This window comes from Mizuhopecten yessoensis, unplaced genomic scaffold, assembly GCF_002113885.1.
Source record: "Mizuhopecten yessoensis strain PY_sf001 unplaced genomic scaffold, ASM211388v2 scaffold5877, whole genome shotgun sequence".
Taxonomy (NCBI): domain Eukaryota; kingdom Metazoa; phylum Mollusca; class Bivalvia; order Pectinida; family Pectinidae; genus Mizuhopecten; species Mizuhopecten yessoensis.
The window spans coordinates 887,814-908,525 of NW_018406268.1; the positions used below are offsets into that span (position 1 = coordinate 887,814).

The following is a 20,712-nucleotide window of genomic DNA, read 5'->3' on the forward strand; positions in this document are numbered from 1 at the left end:
GAACATGACAGTAACCATGAGGTGACTGACCACTTGAACAATAAGGAAACGATACCCCCCTTACCATAGCCACAACGTTTATATTGTATGTGATTATGAGGCAACTGATGAAGGTTTTTACATATTCCCACAACACATGCAAACAATTCTCAGCTGCAAAAATACCGGATTTTGTTTGGTTTATCTTGCAATCATTACCTAATCAATCAACTTTTGAACCCTCCAGGTACCTCCATTGTTGGTTATTACAGTATTATGACAGATAGGTGGTAGAGGCCAGATATGGACCTGCTAATTTGATATTTATTATCAATTTTAACATATTTAATTATTTTTCTATGAATTTTTGAAATACTTATATTAAATTTTGTTCATCTGTAATCGTAGTCCATAAAAAACCCAGAATGTTTTGTGTCATCCCAAACACTCCCGAGATGGCTTTATTTAAGATTTAAAATTTTGTTGCCAGATCCTATTCACCTGTGTACTTATTATATATGATGAATGAAATAAAATATTGTTGAAACCAAACACTCTAATTTCCCCTCTGATTGTGTCGCTCTGTATGCTGTCCAAAGGGAGGCAACTCCCTTTCATTCGCTTGTTCCATGGCAATTTCTACATAGCGGTGGTAAAGAACGATAACTCGAAGTAAGAGACTGGTTCCATGGATACTTCCCAATAATTTAATCACTTCCCCCTTACATGCAGCATATGTACCTGTAACAACCTTTTTGGCCCCGTCCTAGTCCCAAATAGGGCAATCCTCAATTTAACCCTCTTCTAGTTACACAAAGGTAAAGAGCTAATGCAAAGTCTGATCAAGATGTACCACCTATTGTCAGAACAATAGAAAAGACGTTCAATGTTCCTCTACTATGTTAATGGGGCACAAACATGAAACGGTGTAGATAATGCTATTAAATCCATAAAATAGGATTGTCGTCAACATCTACATATCATTTTATGTAGTTTATAGCAAAGGTGACATTTTGACCTTGACCTAATCCCGATATCCAATTTTCATGGACAAACAGAGATGGGAGCAAAACCCTTCTAGGAACAAGTGGAACATCAACAATTTAACACATAATGTCGAAACAAATATATGTATTATTCCACCTCATTTTCTAAAAAACAGTTTACATAGTAGAATACACATCCATATGCTTCATCAATATTCATAACATCATTTACATTTATTCATAATACACGAATGAGGCCAAAGATCAGAAAATGATATAAAATTCCAAATATGAGCACTTCTTTTACAAAATCTTTTAATACCACTTCAAAGTTTAACTTGTCAGTCAAATTAGGCATAGCCCAGGGAAATGCTTTAATGCTATTCAAGACAAGTATGTTTGATGACAGTCCATTAGTTCAAATTCTCAAAAATAATAATGTATAAGAAATATGAATGTCAAGAGTCAGGAACATGTGAATAGCAGTAATATAAGTAACCAGTATGTGGTTTCATTCACGATCCATGTCTTTTATTTTTATTTTGGCATGACTGTAAAAATTGCACTCATCCTATTTATTTACATTTATCTACACAGAAGGCCATGCCTTTTCTTGAGGAAAATTTTGAGAACATACAGATTCTTTTCTTTGTGAACACTGGCTTTTTTTTATAAACAGTCATACAAACAGCCGTGTGTCAGGTAGTAATAGTAAAAAAAATGATGGTAGGAAAATTGTTCAATGCATTTAAAACAAGTTTATTAGTGTTTGTTTAAAGCGGGTATAAATTATAAAACCTAGAAGTGTACACAAGTAAAATAAATATAATGAATGTGTAACAGAAACCTTTGATTTCAAGACCTGATGATGGTTAAAAAACTTGTTTATCAAAAGATTCTAAAATTCCTAGTCTCCAACCATATTCTCCATTCTCTGCGCCGTGTAATTTGTTCTGTAGGATATCAGTATCGGGAGGAAAAATGTTTGCCTGCATTCAGTATTCATTTCTTATTTTCCTTTTCCCCAAAATGCATTTACTCATCATGATCAATGATCAAGGATCAACTTTAAGAATGCATTTAAACACTTTTTATATCACTTTGGTTCACTTACACTCCCCTACCCAACATATTTGAAGTTGATTTCTGAATTAATATCATTTATCTTCGTGAATTAACATTAAAACCACTTATAAATTTGATGATGATAAGACTCTTGAATCACAGGAGAAATCCTGTAAATTACAATCCAGTGGCACGTTTTTCCCGCAAATTAAACTATTATGCTGATCCCGACGTCATAAAAATGAAAACTTTGGTTGCAGTTGGGTTTTAAGTCCAGCAAATAGTGGTTGTTAAACCAACACTCAACTACAGAACGTTTGTCAAATCATTTAATTACATGTATAAATATGCGCCAATGAGAATGATAAAAATATTAATTTCGCTGCAATAAATGACCTTCCGTAGATTCTATGAGACCGTTACAATGAAAAATGAAACAAATAAAATAATGTACACTCTACACACATAACTTGCACACACCTACACATCAACATCCAAACAACACCGACACGCTCACCAATCATTCATCTAAAATTTATAAAGAATACAAGTGCGAGGCTGTGGCATTCAACTCATTCCCGACCTGTAGATTCTGGCGTTTTTAGAAAAATACAATTTTTAGAGTCTACATATCAGGCAATCCTTCAGGACGAATTGATGCACAGGAAGTCCTTGATCTACAACTGTAAGAACTTATAATAGCAAGTCCTGATTTCACCAGGCAGTCTAGTACGATATTTCAAACATCTAGATTTCCATATTCTTCCATTTTGAATGCTATATGCTTTTCCTGCCAATGTCCAAAAACTTGATTAAGGCTCAATACCCTTTGTATCTTGAGTCAGTGTTTTCAATCTGTTTCCATCTAGGGAGAGAAAAAAAATCAAACATGGATGAATAAATCATACAGAAGGTAAGTAAATAATTGAATTCAATTAACGCTTTCAACAAAGTCTTCAAAATGAGCTGCCGGATTAGTAGTCTAGCTAGTTATATATCAAACTTGACCTTAAAGGGAGGTAACCGTACAATTGAAATGCTTCAGAAAAATCTGTTGGTATGGGATTCTTATACAGAAATTTCCATTTTGTTAAGGTCACCACACAAACTGCCAGGTTTTCATTATGTCACACTGCTCATGCAGCTGATGTTGCCTGTTCTCGATGTATAATAAGTTTGTTTGGCACCGATCAAGCCGACATGAAACCATCCAGTTATTTGTCTGAATGCATGATAATATGTGATGACAGTGTCAGGAACATAGCTCATTTAAATTTTCTAGACGTTTAATTTTGAATGTGTCCAATTTCTCACGATAAATACACCACCGATACTCTAGCCGTTGATTTTGAATTTGGTGGATCTTAAGGATGGTATGCCACTAGTACCTATATGCTTATTTAATATTCTAAAAAATATCCATGTGTTTGTTATTTTTTGTTTTAGCTCTATCGCAGAATTACTCCCATTTGGCTCCGCCCATCTGTTTTCTAGAATGTGATGTCACACCTGTTCAATTAGACTGGCCATCGTCTCTAGAATATTGAATAATTAAGAAAAAAAATCAACTCCAATAATTTTGATCACTTGGATGTCTGATTCGATGTTCTAAACTAGGGGGGATAAGCTAGTAGTAAAATACAGTCGAGAAATTCCTCATAAAAACTTAGGGGCTGGTGGCCAGTCTACTGTCCAATAAGTGAAGCGCTTAAAAGACAGGTGAGTAACTTATTGGACAGTTGGTCAAACTTATTGTCCAGTTCATACAGCTTATTGGACACGTGTGACATCATCACTTATTCACTTTGTTTCATGAATGATTGACATACCTTCGAGTTGTAAGCATCAAGTTCAGCATCCAATTCTGCGGCTGTTGGTGTTTTCTTGTTCTCTCTTCCACCACCACCACCTCCTCTTCCACCTCTGCCTCCTCGGCTACCTCCCCTTCCACGTCCACCACCACCACCAAAAGATCTGTAAACGAAATACAACTCATTTTGAAATTTCAAGTCACATCTTATTTTTTTCAATAAAAATTGACAAGACCTCATGTTGTACAAAATTGACTGGAAAATACCTCAAATAAGACAGCCAGTTGTCATATTATGCTCCGACATACAAATCTCATCAATTTTGTGTCATGAAAGATTAGGAAATTAATGCCATTCGTGAAAACTGTTTCTGAAAATGCAAGCTTGTAAGGAAATGCTGTTTACCATGGTTAATTAAACCAATGTAATGAAATAGAAAACTAGATGTAACTCGAAGAGGGGTCTTCATGAATACCCCCACTTTGATTGATCAGGAATTGGTGAGAGTGATGGCCATGTGGATTGGAAGAATCAAGTGAAGAGTTTATATGCTGGAAGTCTCACGTTACGTAGGTCACAGGTCACGGTAGAGGTCACAATGACCTACATATGCAACACACCGCCTTCCATTGTGTACCCACAAACCAAGATTCATAAACGTAGGTGAAATAGTACGGGAGATATACCCCGGAAACCTTTCTGACAACATTATGTAGGTCAGACTTCACGGTAGAGGTCTCAGTGACCTATATATGGTATGCGACACACCAACTTTTATGCATGTACCCACAAACCGAGATTCATAAACGTAGGTAAAATAGTACGGGAGATATGCTCCGGAAACCTGACAACATTATGTAGGTCAGAGGTCACAGTGACCTACATATGGTATGTGACACACCGCCTTCCATGCACTCACAAACCAAGATTCATAACTGTAGGTGAAATAGTATGGGAGATATGCCCTGGAAACCTTTCTGACGACATTATGTAGGTCAGAGGTCACAGTGACCTACATATGGTATGTGACACACCGCCTTCCATGCATGTACCCACAAACCAAGATTCATAACCGTAGGTGAAATAGTACGGAAGATATGCTCTGGAAACCTTTCTGAGGGACGGACGAGGCAAACACTATATACCCCCTACTTCGTCGAAGCGGGGGTATAATAATTCATTTCAGTCCTTATGTAAAGTTTTCATCAAGACAAGTCAAAGTGTCTGTATTAGCTCAAAAATATTAACAGATAAGGTCTATTGCTTCTTTCACATTCCATCTCAACTAAACCAACAATGCAATCTTTCCAGAGTGTATCAGCTATTCAAAAGTTTTTATCAGCAGACCAGCTGAATAATTATTTATAAAGATAATTCAGGGTATAACAATATATTGAGAAACTACAACACTTGACTCTTCAATGTGTATCGTAATCAATATCAAGTAAGTACAAAAATGGGTGGCTTCAAAATTGTTTGCATGATTAGATTTTTTATGGGTTTTTGCCGTAACAAGTGCTGATTGGGCTTCATTGCAGTTTAAACAGTCAAAATTTCCATATAAAATTTCCAAATGATTTCTTCTAATTTGGTTACCTTCATGATGATAGAATTGAATAGAAGCGTGTTTATCAGTTCATTATAACATCATAAAGATTTCTTTGGCTGTTTAAAGTTGCAATTCTCAAACTCAGCCGTAATTGATAGACCATTTCAGATCTGACAGTATCTGTGGCTATAACTTACCTGCCAGCACCTCTACTCCTCTGGCCTCCGCCGCCGCCACCACCACCACCACCACCTCCAGTCCTTTGGTTCATATTGATTCTGGTACTCATGGGTATAGCTCCTCCCTCTGATGCTCCTATTAACTGAATGCTCATCTGTCGGCCTATAACAAAAATGTGCTTCATGTACTATAATTCTTATTTAAGAAAAGCGTGATTATTATAATGCCCAATTGCCCTTGCCATTTTTGGGGAAATCCACGGGGGAAATAATTTTCCAATCTCCTCAATTTCACCTCGGAGTAGGGAAACTTCCAGATTAAAAAAAAACCTAGAATTATGTCAGTATGACATTACAGCCGCTCACCACTTTAGATTTAATTGCTTCAGTAACACATTGAGCATCAATATCTACTATAATACCTCATATATGTGTTCTGTATTCTGCTAATTGAAAATCAGGTCATGTGATGATGTTGCCTTTGGGATTTTCAAAATCAATCGCCACTTAAATGATGCCTTAAAAACATTTCTCCCTCTCCTCTTTTTTCACCCTCTTTAAGTGTGATGCATTGTTTTTTTCCTCCAATGATGTGAAATGAGCATTTACGTGCAGCATGGCAATCGGTGAATGGATAATAAAGAATAGGTGCAATTAACAGTAGTGGGAAAACATGCTTGGAGAAAAGAGACATTGTACTCCTTTTATTTTTATTCATTTTTTATTCATACTAATTATAATCATTGATATATGTAGCGACTATATTTACCGTCATTGAATATACAAAATCTTACAAATGTTCTTCGAATATATTTGAATTATATTTCTCAATGTATCTTTAACAACGTAAGAGTTATTTCTCTTATACCGAATTGGATATTATTTTGACACGGCGCCAATTCTTGTCAAACAGCAGCGGCTGTTGTTTCATGTTCTTAAATTGTTACACTTTCATAAATCAATATACCAGAAATAGCATGCTGTGTTACAAAAATGTTTGATAAGCATACACAGTTCACATATCGTCCGGTCTCCGAGCCATTACCGTTATCAACCTAAGCGCGATATGTCATATTACGTTCCCGTTTCAAACATCAAAATAGAGGGTATACTTCATCACTCATACGGTTTATAAGTATATATATTTACTTCTTCCTTCTTCAGACAGCGTCAATGCTCGACAGTCTTCACATGTGCTTTCTCGAATCATGTGTTTCACACGCGTAACACTCATCAGACCACAAACCGAGTTGCTAAAACGGTCAAACTTAGTGCACAAATTTCACCACCATAACACTCTTAGAATGCACCGGAGATAAACTTTTTTTCAGCAATTATTTAAAGTAAGGATTATTATTTGGAGAGGAGTATCAGAAGACTTTATGTAACTCACAGGTGAGTGTCTGAGATTCTACTTTCTATTTGTGATAACGAAACTATATAGCGGAAACATGCAAGACTGAAGCACGCACGCACCCCAAACGAAAGTGGGTTCGTCATTTCGTTCTCTGGAGAGAATTAATAAGCCGCTTGGCTCTCGCCAAGAGCGGCTTAAAAATAATCCAAAGTTATTGAGAATTTTTATATTATATGCATTTCAAGCCCTTGTTATACTAAGATCATTAAAATTTAGAATTGTTATCATATGCAGTAAGGAAAAAATGATCAACTTTCCTCTAAATCAAAAAAGAAATTTTGCAAAAACCCAGATTAGTCCCTGAATGCAAATATACAGAAAAGAGTGGGTTTTTTTAATGCTTATCAAGAATTTCTAAACACTTGCATGATGTAAATTATTTATAAAACCACTCAAATTAACTGAACAGAGGGGAAGTAGACTTCCAAGAGGTCCATTCGACCTGTATCGCTCACCTGGTTTTATATATAGTCAGTACAACTGAATGCATTAGTACATCTTTATATGAAATTTCCGCAAAAACCAGACAAGATCTATGTTATTACCCAACTGGGACCACAATATCTGCCTTTCAACTAATCAGGGGCCTCCATTGATGTTCCATCATGTTTACAGATTTTGAAATAAGTAATATGTCATATTGCAGGGTGTAATTAGACAATACTTTAATTTTCATTAAACTATAAGCTTTTATAAATCTAGAAACCAATTTTTAACAATTTATGAAAACTACACCATAGAATATTATAATCTAGCTGTACCATTTCCTAGGAACGCACGGTCAAATCAACCTCATTCAATTAAGGAATGTTTCTTCTCTCTCAATAATGTTTTAGACCAAATTTTGTACAATCCACTTGGGCAATTGAGGATATTAGCGCGTTAAAGCAAAATATTATATAATTTTCCTCTTTGGGGCCCGGCCTACCTAGCCCCAGGGGTCGAACAAGACTCATTTATTTAGGAAATGATTGCCCTCCCCCCCCCAATGAAGTTTCAGAGCAAATTTGGTTAAATCGTCTCTGGCATTTAGGAGATGTGTTTTAAAGCATATTTAGCTAAGTTCCCCTTCAGGACCTCGCCCCCCCTGGTCTCAGGGTTGAACCAACCTCATTTACTGAGGAAATGATTTCCCTCCCCCAATGAAGTTTCAGAGCAAATTTGGTTAAAATCGTCTCTGGGGTTGAGGAGATGCGTTTTAATGCAAAATTTTAGCCAAGTTCCCCTTCAGGGCCTCGCCCCCCTGGCCTCAGGGGTCGAACTTACCTCATTTATTCAAGAAATGATTGCCCTCCCCTACTGATGCTTCAGACTGAATGTGGTTGAAATCGTCTCTGGCGTAAGGAGGAGATAGGTTTAAGAAAAGGTTGATGACGGACCATGCGGACACTGCGCCACAGCATAAGCTCACTATGGTTCTTCGGACCAGGTGAGCTAATAATGGTGTGATATATACATTAAGGACAGGTGAAATAGTAGATTGGATGTTAATTCAAGGTTTTTTCCCCTGATGTGAACCTTAAAAATAAGGGATTTTCAGGGCAACTGCATATTAGAAGATCTTGACTGATGTTTACCATCTAAGGGTACATTGTTGTATTGTTTCATAGCCTTCGCTGCATCTGCCCTTCTCTCAAATATCACCTCTGCTGTACCAATGGACCGGCCCGATCTGTCGTAGTGTACAGCTGCCTTCTTCAGATTACCAAACTCAGCAAATAATTCCTGCAATAATGAATGAATCAAGGTTAAGTTATACATAAACTGAAGACTTTCAGTTTCAGATAAATTTATTTGATCTTACTCAATAGAAAATTTAATGCCTTAATAATTCTAACTTTATTAAGAATAACTGAAATATTCAATACAAATATGCAAAAGATGGTCATTTTTAGAAGGAGCTACATATTTTTGAATCCCAGGGTTTGGCTCAGATTCAAAAATTTGTTTCACGAAAGTTAATATGCCAATAAAAAAGTGGTAGTGTGTTTGAATAAACAGGCACCAAACTCATCCACACAGGGGTGTAAAAATCCACTTGCCCTATGCTCAGGACGACCAATTTTAGAGCTCGGGCAAGTGCGTGAGAATAGTTTATTAAACATGTGTTGAAGGTGTTTCTGTTTCAGGACTCGCACTGGTGAAAGTAAAACAAGATTGGCGATTTGAAACTGCTCTTGGCGAAAATGCAGATGAGGGAGTTTTATTTAAGTTACTGTCAACAATATAAAAAACTTTGGCAATAACTGTTTCTAGAGCAATTGCTACAGGTAAATTTTCTGTCCACGACATCGCTGTGTACTAGAACGTAACAGATGACTGCATTTTCGATAAATGGCAAGATCAGGTATTGGAACTACGTTATCTTAATGTAAGCGCCTCTCGACGCCATGCCGTTTCGGTAAACTTAGACATGAAAAGACATGAGAGCGACACCTATACTATTTTTAGCAGATATCAATGCATCGACCAATCAGATTTGTACACGTCATTCCTACAAATAGTTTTGAATAAATTACCCTAGAAACTGCGAGTCATGAGTGTAGAAAAGTGTCACAACAACGAGCCGTGATGGCGACTGTCGCAACTATGTTACAGGACATTTTTTTACACTCTTTTTTTTGAGGAGAATGATTAATAGTTTGATGGCTTCAGCCCTGAGGACATCGATCTTAATGATGTTTTTGAATGAACTGTCATTAGAAAAGAAGTCCGAAAATGATTATGTAAAAGATTAACAGCGACCGGGTGTACCGCCGCCATTACGGCATTAGGTAACGACGGCTCTGAATGGTCTCAAGATTTTTCACCGATTACTTTTAATGATTTTGTTTGGAAAAACGGGGCTAATACTTCCAGAAAATGTTGCTATTGATACTGCAGGTCCCGTTGATTATTTCTATCTTTTCTTCAATAAAAATCAGTTCACCACCATAGCCAGACACACAAACAATTTTACGCTCGCTGGCGTTTGAAAAGCGAAAATAGATTTGACCCAAAACGGTCGGATACAAATTCCGCCGCAATAAAAGCTTTTATATAGGCCCTAAATATAAACTGTATTTTAAATCTTTTTGTGAGAATTTTGGAATATTGGTTTGTTGTTTCATTTGGAAGTGATAATCTCATTGTTGAGTCCTTTCATTTATTCATTGAATCTTAATTAAAGCAAAATGAAACATTTTAAAATGTGTCTATCCTGATATACATACAGCTGATTTCATGGTTACCAGGGTATGTGTTGATGTTTTTATTAGGAAATAGCATTGAATTAAATTTAAGAAATTCTGAACATAATTTTAACTTACTGAAAATGCTTAAAACAACTATTTCACCTTCAAAATTAAGTTTAGAAAAACAAATCAAAACAAAACTTAATTTCTCAAAAACTGCCATTGAGATGGCGTATACACACTTCAGTCAGTGCAGCATTTTTGATTGCAACAATGTATCTTTGCACCATCAGTACAGAGTGTTCAAGTGTATTGGCTTGCATGTGGCAAAGGGTCAACAGATGAAATCTCTGGTCTTGGCACTTTAGCAACATAGAGCAGCCTGTTTGGATGAAGTAGGCCAGGGAATGTCACAAAATTAAATAAAAACAGAAATTATTTGCAGTGTTTTTTGTTGTCATAAAACATAGAAAATAGAATTCATTTCAATTATTGATTTCCTGTATAGGATACATTAGAATGCATATATATAATGGAATTTATCAATTAAAATTAAAAAGGGTAGTGAGGTGGGGGTGGCACTGGTCCATGATCACACGCATCTGTTAAAATTTGGCGAAACTGAATCAAGACCCAGAGAAAGCCCTGACACTAGTCTGTACATTAAATACTTTAACTTATTGAGCACTGATATGGTAAATGTGATTTTGCATTTGATTTCAAAAGTTGTATCTAGTATTTTTAGGGTAATTTTGGACCATTATATGGCACCTTTCCAGTTCCATTAAATAGTTTTTGCTTAATTTTCCCAATATCATTGCAAAAATCAATTTATTTCCCCAAAATTGTGTTTGATGTGTTTGATATTTTCCCAATGTTACAAGGCACAGACCTTCATTTTTCTTCTTCATTTTTCAATGAATCGGGGACCTGATTGTTATGACAATTAAAACATTCACCAATTCACCAGTGGAAACAGATAACTTGAGCCCTGGATCTAGATAGAGATGTAGAAACCACTGTGGAAAACACGGTAGAAACCACAGTAGAAACTTTTAAAAGATTGCAAAGCTATATATGTTAACAATATTTATTCATATTTATGATGAGACAAATCACACCAGATAATTTTTAAACTTTCACCTGTATATCTGAATCGTTCACCCCAAAGTCAAGGTTAGATATATGTAGTTTCCCTTGTGATCCTTGGGCACCAACCCCTCCTAATGTTCTCTTAAAGGGAGCAGGTGCACCATCGTACATGTCATGTTGCCACACATCTGGCATGTCTTTGGGCTGAAATGAAAAATAAAAAAGTTTTAACAAAATTAAAAGTTGCAGTAAATACTAGACAAAACAAATTGAATTACACCTTTCATTTGTGTCAGATTTAATATGGCAGTGGCTTTGAAATCTGTTGAACTCATTCACCCATGAAATTTCGTAATGAACTATTCCGACCTTTGAATTGGAAGAGTTCAAATGTGTTTTCAAGAGTGAATGACTTAAATACAAAAACAATTAATTTGCATTTTGGTAGTCTATTAGATAGAGAAGGCACTACCTTTACATGGTTATCTTGCTACGTATACATAAAGATTACACATTAATTAATAGCTAGGGCTGCAACAATTTATCATATCGTATCACAATACTTTCTTATGTATCATATTGAATTGTTTGATTGCCTGTATCGCGATACACTAATCAAAACAGTACTTAAATTATCAATCAATTGTTATCGAACTCCTAAAAAAGGGTACTTATATTAACTGAATCCTTTAGTAAAACATTATGAAGTTGACTGTTTAAGCAGAAATTTGTATTGTGATGTGTATCGTAAGGTATGCATATCGTTGCAGCTCTATAAATAGCCAGAGTTTCCTCTGGTCTCGACATGCAGACAGAACACCGACTTCCATCAGTGAGATGAAACCTGTAAGGGCGGATTCATGTACATGATGTAGGCGCAAAACCCTTCAACCAACCAACCAAATCTGGTCCCCGACACCAGATTTGGACATTTTGACAGATAGTTGTCAAAGACATCGAAGATAGCAATTGTCTCATTTCATGCTTGATCATCATGAACATGTCTAGCAATCTTTCACACAAATGGAACCTAATGAAGTACAACGTTGTATTATGACGTTGCTGCAACATTAACGTTTTCATGACGTTTTGTCCACCGAGCCGTCATCTCAAAATTCAAAGCAATCAAGTTTTAAAAGTAGTGTTTCATTCTACGTCAGTTCTGCATATTGCGCACTCTCAACAATGAACAAATAGCAAAATGTTCAGCCTGATGAAAGTGCTAATAAACGGACAGAAGCAGAAATAATATATAACCAAAACAAAGCAAATTGAGAAGAAAAGTGGCGTATTACAAGCATTTCATTTGTATCATATATATTGTAAATAAAAGTCAACATTAAAAAAAAAATTACTCTGGAATAATTGGTCCTATTGCCTCCTGCTGCTCGCCCCCTCCGTTGTACACCGCCTCTGAAGACACCCGCTCCACCACCACCACGGCCTCCTCCACTTTGGCGTCGTTGTCCACCCCGGTTACTCCCGCGATTTGTCGTTCTACCACCACCCCTCCGCGCTCCCCGGCCACCACCTCTTTTCGAACCCTTGTTAGACTTGATGATATCATCTAAACTCATATCTATCTTGTCCCCCATCTTTGATGACCTGTTAGAAATCGATCAAACAAGTGATCCTCGTGTGTTCGCGTGTTGCCGGCTTGGTTTTGAGGAAATGGCGGCATGAGCAAAGCATGATGGGAAACGAATTCACGAAAAATCACATTTTTATTTGCTAATTTACTGATCCTCTTAAGTAGCTAACCTGTCCTTTCCAAAATAATATGATAAAATGAAATACCCTTATTGTATTTAAGAATGCGTTCAAACAATTTCGAATAAATTTATTTTCTAACCAAACTAATAACTGAATGATACCGGACAAAATATCCGTCTGTTTGATTAACAGAATTTGAACCAATATTTATATTCTATCAATAAAGTCAAAGTTTGACAAACAAATAATATTTTTTGAACATTTTATCTCTCTCCAACTCATTTAGAATTAAAAACTGCAGGATTATGCTGTTTGTGCTAAAAGATGAAATTTGTTATCTAACTAACGTTAACGTTACTGTGAGGATAATTAGACTTGCTAAGGTCCACGTACACGATGTACATCAGGAAAAAAAGCAATAATTTAGGTAATAATAGGTCTTTCAAAGAACAAATAAGACAATGAAAGGATTTTTTATGAAAAAAATGAATATCGATTATGTAAGCCGGTACCATACATGCTGATTCAATACATGTATATTAGCAACTAAAAATTACAATATAATAAAAAGTATTGCTATTGCTGCTTTATCAAGGAAAAACTTAGTCGAATTTATTTTTGGAAAACCATTGCATTAAAAATAAATATGGCCACTGTATCGCAAGGATTCAGTATTAGCTGACAAGTCACTCTCATTTTAATCCTTGATTTGCCATTGGAGATGAACTTGTTGAAAATGGTGTCTTCATCATAAACACCACGCTATCTAAGTCCATGTAAACACTAAACACATATTAGACTTTATATATTAGTTTTGAAAGAATTGAACAATATATCACAGAAAACCTTTACGAAGTATCAATCAAAGTCACAATCTAATTTCCATAGCCAACTTAAATTTGGTCATCTCTTTTTCTGACTGTCAAACAACATTAAGATTATCTTTAATTGGGCGCCTTTTTAGGTTTTTTTTATTCTACTTAAACGAATATGTTGAATAAACTGTATTTATTTAGATAATAAAAAAACATTTGAAACTGTTCTTAAGAAAAGGATGCTAATTTAAATAACATGGAAGTATGTCTGTAAACTTCCAAATCAGATGTTACATGCAGCTTCGATTCTTTCCCAACAAAACGCAAAGGGTGGTAGTTAGACTGGCCACCGTCTCTAGAATATTGAATGATTAAGAAAAAAGTTTAACTCAAAACAATTTGATCACTTGGATGTCTAAGTTCTAAACTAGGGGGAGATAAACTAGTAGTAAAATGCAGCTAAGAAATTCTTCATAAAAACTTAGGGGCTGGTAGCCAGTCTAGGTGGTAGTAATATAAGCGGCGAGCAGTCTGAAAGGCCATACATCTTGGACCACTACTATTTGTAATGTTTTAAACGGTATTCCGATCTTATCACTTATCGATGCATTAGGGGAAATATGATTTATTCTAAACCTTGCGGTCATTGGATATTATGATAGCCAGAAACAGTAGGAGCGACAAAAAAAGGGGGAGGAGAAAGGGGCAAGGAATAGTCCCAAACAAAACTTTTTAATTAATCACTTGGAGTGGTGTGGATGTAGACATTTTTGATACGATTTTTATAAAACAATAATCTGAAATCTATAATTAAGTAGAGATGAGGTAAATTTTATAGTATACTTGTATTATGAAATGTATTTTTTTATTTTGAGTAAGTTAAGTGGATCCTAACTGATCATGTTCAGAAATAAACATAACTATATATGAGTTCGTGGTATCAATTTTATAATTTGGTTTGTATCACGAATTAAATTAAATCACCAATTCATTGTAGTGATACCGCATCTACTTTTTAATGATATCACCTATATAATGTATTTATTTGTCATGTCCTATTCAGTGTGAATTAGTGATGCATTTTTTATAGTGATAATATCAATATAATATTTAGGTAATATCACTATCATTAGGTGATCAGCATTCAATATGACTTGGAATAGAGAACGGCGCCCCATACTTGTGTATATATACATGTATTTTTAAATTGGGGACCTATATGCCAATGACACCATGTATTCTAAACAGAAGCCAAAACATCTTTATCATTATCGAAAGGAACTTTCAATAAACATTCAATTATTCGTATTCATAAAAAACACCTGTTTCAGTCAATAAGATGCCCACAGAGAAATTAATTATTTACTAATATATACATTGTACATTAGAAATCGTTTTTCTTATTCATGATAATTACCTAAGCTTGTTTCATTAAGGCTTGAACTGCAGTTAGGTTGAAGACTTAGATTTTAGCAATTCCTCCATGAGTACCTTATTGAATACACTTGCCAGTAATAACCCATAAAAAATATATCTAGAAAAAAATCGTTATATGAGTATGCATAACATTTCTAAGAAAATCTTGACGTTCAGAGGAGTTTCTCTTGAAGTTATAATAAATAAGGAAATATTTTCTTTTCAAAATAACTTGATATCTAGACTGCATACATATATACATAGATCTACTATATATGGCCACGGACTTAGATAATTCCGTGATATTGCATTCTATGATTTTTTTTCCAAGAAATTCTCAGTTCAGCAAACGCCAATATATATAATCAACTAGACATACTACAGTCCACTCTTATTTCTTTTAAGGAAACGCGTTGCATAAAATATGTTTTACCAATTAGTAATTTTGAAAAGGTTTTACCAATTAGTAATTTTGAAAAGAATACTTGAAATCCGCACTAGGTGAAGTAACCCGGATTGAGCATGTCCGTCATTCGGCTTTATTTAGAATCACCCTAATCTTTGATGTAAGCGACCAGAAGCAGACAGCTGTACTTCCGCATCAGACGATGAGATGCTACTCTATCACAGAAGTCATGCAAGCGAGTAACTTTGTGCATGTTTATTTAAAATAAACAAAAAACAGGAAACATTTTGACCCCAAGAATGACCATTTGTCAAGAGACTATGGACTTGGATCACGATTCTAAACCCCGGCATGCTGTTTTCACGAAGGTAAGTAGCCGGGCTGACAGATCGAACGAATGTCACGATATATTCGAATGACATTGAGATTTGACACTTAGGAATACTAGCGTGAATTCCATTCTTTGCATCCAACTTACGTTCATACTCAGCAAATTGTAAGATTTTTACGTTGGGATATATTGTATGTATCTACGATGCAGTTATAATATTTCTAAAAGACTCTGTCTCCAATCATATGAATATGTGACAGTCTGACAATATGGAGCAGTGTTTTGCTGTATTGTCAGTTTATCGGGAAAGCTGTTGTTTTGTCGGGGAGTCTTGATGCCTATGTTTCATTGGTATAAAGACGCAGATACCTCTAAAAACTATTTTATTATATGCATTACTCACTTTTTGCAATTTATTCCTTCTTCTGACATGCTTGATATTAAATAGACTGTACTTAGGCCTTTACAAAACGGAGAATGTAACCCTTTTAGAATGCTATTTGACATACATACATGCAAGATTGTCAATCTACATCTAGTACATTACTTTGTACCACTTTGTACAACCCCTGGCCCAGGAAATAAATTATCTATTCTAAACCCTATATATGTTTTATGGTTAACTTTCAAATTGTGTTTTTAATTTAATTCCATTTGAATATAAAATTGTAAACTTTAAGAAGATATATAAAGTATATTGTATTTATAGCCTGCTGCATTAAGAGCTCTTTATTTTGTTTTATTTTACAAACACATATAAAATTTGATGCAGAAAATCAATACATGATAACTTTCACTAATAAGGACTGTACATGTACTGAAATGAACAATTAAGACCCTGTTTAGAGAAACAACTCCTGATGTCCAAGATGTCTGGAGTCAGAATGTTACCTACCAGCAAACCTGGGTTCAAACTTTGTCAAATGATCTAAACCCTACAGGGGTTGACATAAGCCCTACAGGCTAGTGGATTTTCTTCTTGCGTTAACATATCCAAATTGAGACCCAGACTACTTCTATAAATAGGACTCTATTAAAAAACTTAAGGAAAACAAATAACTTATGCTAAAAAAATAATTTGTTAAGGGGCTGATTGAGCCTGAAGGTATCAAATTCAACTGTCCCAGTTGGCCATCGTGATCATTTGCTCTTGAATTTACCCATTGAGCTTGTTAAAAGTCTTTAGTAATACTGTTAATATGATTGTTGAAGTACACATTCATTATATGAAGAAATTGAAAGTTCATGCAGATACAAAACTAGCCATATTCATTCATCATACAGAGAGATTTCAATCATGATAACAATGTACTTGTGTGTTACTATATGTTCATGTACATATATACCTGGTATTCAAATTATTTTTCAATGTTTAAGACTGTAACTTTAGAAATACTGTACTAGTCCAAGATTGTATGCACAGGAACTGGAAACATCTAGCGATTCTGGCATCAATTAACATAAAAAAGAAACAAATAAATAAATAATCAGTTTATGATTGCCTTAGATGTAATGCTGTATATGAATTAAAACTGCATATTTTTCTTGTTGAACATTCATAAAATTTATGCACAGGAAGTCCTGTGTATAACATTTCCTGCTGGAACTACGACGTCTATCATAAGTGGACTGTACAATGTATTACTGAGCCAAAGTGCTGTGTCCTGGCCACCAGGAAGCATCCACCCTAGCTAGTACACATTACAGCATTGTGTTGGTGGGACATTATATCCTGTTTGTACTAACACTAAATACTCAGCTCGACATAGTATCCTATTGACCTTTTACCTTCATGTCTTGACGGTAATTGATGCGTTTCCATTCAAATACGACTGTTTCCTTATTTTTATTTTATTACATCCATATAGGTGTCTTCGTATATTTGACTTGTGAGGGGTATAGGAGCGACCTCATCCATTAGTGGGTTTTCTTTTGCTTTCATATTGACTCCCAATTCTTCAGAATTTCCTATAGCCATAACTGTTTCTATTTGTACATGTGCATTATATGGAGCACTTATAGGAATGAATATTTATAAGATGTACAAAGAAAATCTATAAAATCTAATTGACTCCGATTCAACATTTTGAACGTGGAATGCTGTGATACAAATAAAACTGGAAACGTTAGACATGATGTCGCTGGGAATGTGTAAGTTTTCTGTTCTGATCCATTTTATATTATATTTGAACAAATAAATATAGAAAGAAGTATTATTGTATAAAAGGGTTCCTTTGTGTATCGTATTAAACCACTATGTATAAAGATCTAGATAGCTCCTTTGTTATTTTATTTTATATTTAAAAATAGGAAATGATCAGAAAACCCTTGTGTTTTATTTTTCTTAAATTTCAAAAATATCATATGTAACTCATCAGCTTGATTTGATAACCAAAACCATTGCTTGGAGGACCTCTCTATTGTACAAGAAGTTATGATAGAGTTTCTTACTTATTCAGGAAAAGTAATAAGAAAATGTTTGACGCAAGGATAGACATGATGAATATATATTGTAGATAGGATTGTTATGATTTATCAAAATCTAATTAATCTTGACTTTGAACATTGAAATGACAGCAGTGAACATTTTTTGGTGACAGAAACCATGGTATACGGATTCAGGATTTTGTGACAGGGGGAGGTGTGGGGAGGTGGTGAGGTGCAGAGCCATACATTGTAGCTCAGATGCATGGGGACATTGAGAGTACACATTTTTCTTTGCAAAACTTAAAGACCATATCCACCAATGGTTTATCTGTCATTGATGCAGATTTATGTATGTACACAGCTAAATTATTTACAATATGAAGGCCATTTAGGAAATATACAAAGCTTAAATATGTGTACCGATGATTATGATGTTCCTCTGTCTCGTAAGTTATACAACAGCCGGGATTACTGATAGCTTTAACTGTAAATATTTTTTCATAATTACCTAAATATTATTTATTATACACCTGGACAAATAATGCTGATGACGGTAAACTTGGGAACGAGGTCTGGGAAACAAAACTTCTGTAAATTATCCTCTAATGGAAAGGAACCTTAATTGGTCTGTTTCGGAATCCTGCTGGTTTCGCTGTTCTGTCTGTTATTACACTTATTTACCTCACGTTCATATCTCTGGAGTTAGTTAATTTTCAAATTACATGAAGACACAACGTTTAACTCACGGGAGTAAGATAAACATCATAAATGATAGAGTGATATTATGCAGAATTTACTGTAATGAGAAACCATATTATTCTTTAGGAAATACTGGGTGTATGATTTCTGTTTTTGATCCAAGGAAACGATAGCCATAATGCATAACATCACATGGAAATATGCTGATGCAAAGCATTGATATAGCGTGACATCGTAAAAGAGTGGCAAATGAAATTATGTCCCGATTATTAACCACATAACACATTGGTAAATTGAAAGGTTTATATATACCAACTCCTAGCATATTTATCGAATACACTTGAACTTCAGGAATTAAGAAACATATACAATGGTATGGGAAAAAATACAGTTAAAACATATTTGAGGGCACTGAAAAGGAAGCTTTTGTTACAGTGAACTGATTTCCTATGGAGTTTGTCAAAGATGAATGCAAGACATATATGTGATTGAACCTATACAATTTGGAAATTAATTAGTACATGTATATGCCAAAAATAAGTTTTACTACATCATACATCTGTTTCGTCCATCCAGGATTCAGCAGTAATGCTAGGGGCCAAAACGATGGAACTCCAGATGTTTTTTTACTGTTGGTGATATTTTTTATTCACCAGAAAGGTTTTCTTTCTTGTTTAGATAATAGAAACAGTACTTATTGTTTTAAAAGACATCATACAGCCCATAAAAAAGATATACTAGTATATCTTATCATATTATGGTGAACAATTCCCTATGAGCACTAAATTTACAATCACAATTGTTTATATTTGTTAAGCACGACCATGCCTCAGGTATTTAAGTTTAATGTGTAATGGGTTTGCAGAAACGTTATTGCTTTCCTGGAATTTCTCATTGTTACAATAGGTGATTGATATACACTATAGAATATCTGTACGGCTGTTTATTATCTACGGGGAAAAAAATTAAATGGATCACTAAAATATTCATTAATATCCTAATGTTATACTTTTCTATCATATTTTGCTATTAATTGCTTGCTTTAGCTTGTAAGGTATCAATATTCAAATTAATACTGCAGAACAAAATTGACGCATTTATTATTGCTCTGACTTCACGTAATTATAAGCATCTCTAGCCCAAAGGCATTGATCTCTCGCAGAACGTCATGTTATCAAAGCTCCTTGTTCTGTCGTGATCACAAATGGTACAGCGGCAGCCTCACGTTCTGTGTGGAGCAACATGATTACCATTAAATACACGGATATGTATCGTGTTACCTGCTTGAATAATTGATTTTTACATGATTCTAAACTGATTATGTCATTGTGATTATCATAATAACATTTCAATCATTTTATCAATAAAGTCTTGTAACACTATGCACATGTTAAGTCAGATATGGTAATACACCACAGTGTTACAGCACCCTTTAGGTAAAGTAAAAAACTACTAGTGTTATAGCATGTTTGGGTAAAGTCAACTATAGTATAACAGGGTAAATTTAAAGTCAAATACAATGTAACAGCGTGCTAGGTAAAGTCAAAAACAGTGTTACAGCATGTTTGGGTAAAATCAAATACAGTGTTACTGCATGTTTAGATATTTAGTAAAATACAGTATTACAGCATTGTTCAGATAAAGTCACATACCG

At 34.8% G+C, this 20,712-nt stretch overlaps 2 protein-coding genes across 4 annotated transcripts in view; one reads left to right on the top strand and one right to left on the bottom strand.

Annotated features, from left to right (window-relative positions):
- Positions 1-1,095: 1,095 nt before the first annotated feature.
- Positions 1,096-12,949, bottom strand: LOC110451214 (THO complex subunit 4-A-like). Its single transcript, XM_021499114.1, has 6 exons — positions 12,607-12,949; positions 11,303-11,455; positions 8,564-8,711; positions 5,588-5,732; positions 3,860-4,004; positions 1,096-2,895 (listed from the first exon to the last, which is right to left on the bottom strand). Exons 1-6 carry the CDS (start codon positions 12,844-12,846, stop codon positions 2,881-2,883), a joined length of 846 nt encoding a protein of 281 aa, XP_021354789.1. The 5' UTR covers positions 12,847-12,949; the 3' UTR covers positions 1,096-2,880.
- Positions 12,950-15,755: 2,806 nt separating this feature from the next.
- The window catches only part of LOC110451215 (regulator of G-protein signaling 11-like), a 67,495-nt gene continuing 62,538 nt past the window's right edge, over positions 15,756-20,712 (top strand). For all 3 annotated transcript variants that reach the window (XM_021499115.1, XM_021499117.1, XM_021499116.1), the window contains exon 1: positions 15,756-15,969. In XM_021499115.1, coding sequence (XP_021354790.1) covers positions 15,901-15,969 — 69 coding nt within the window. In that variant the 5' untranslated portion in view covers positions 15,756-15,900. The remainder of the gene's footprint in view (positions 15,970-20,712) is intronic.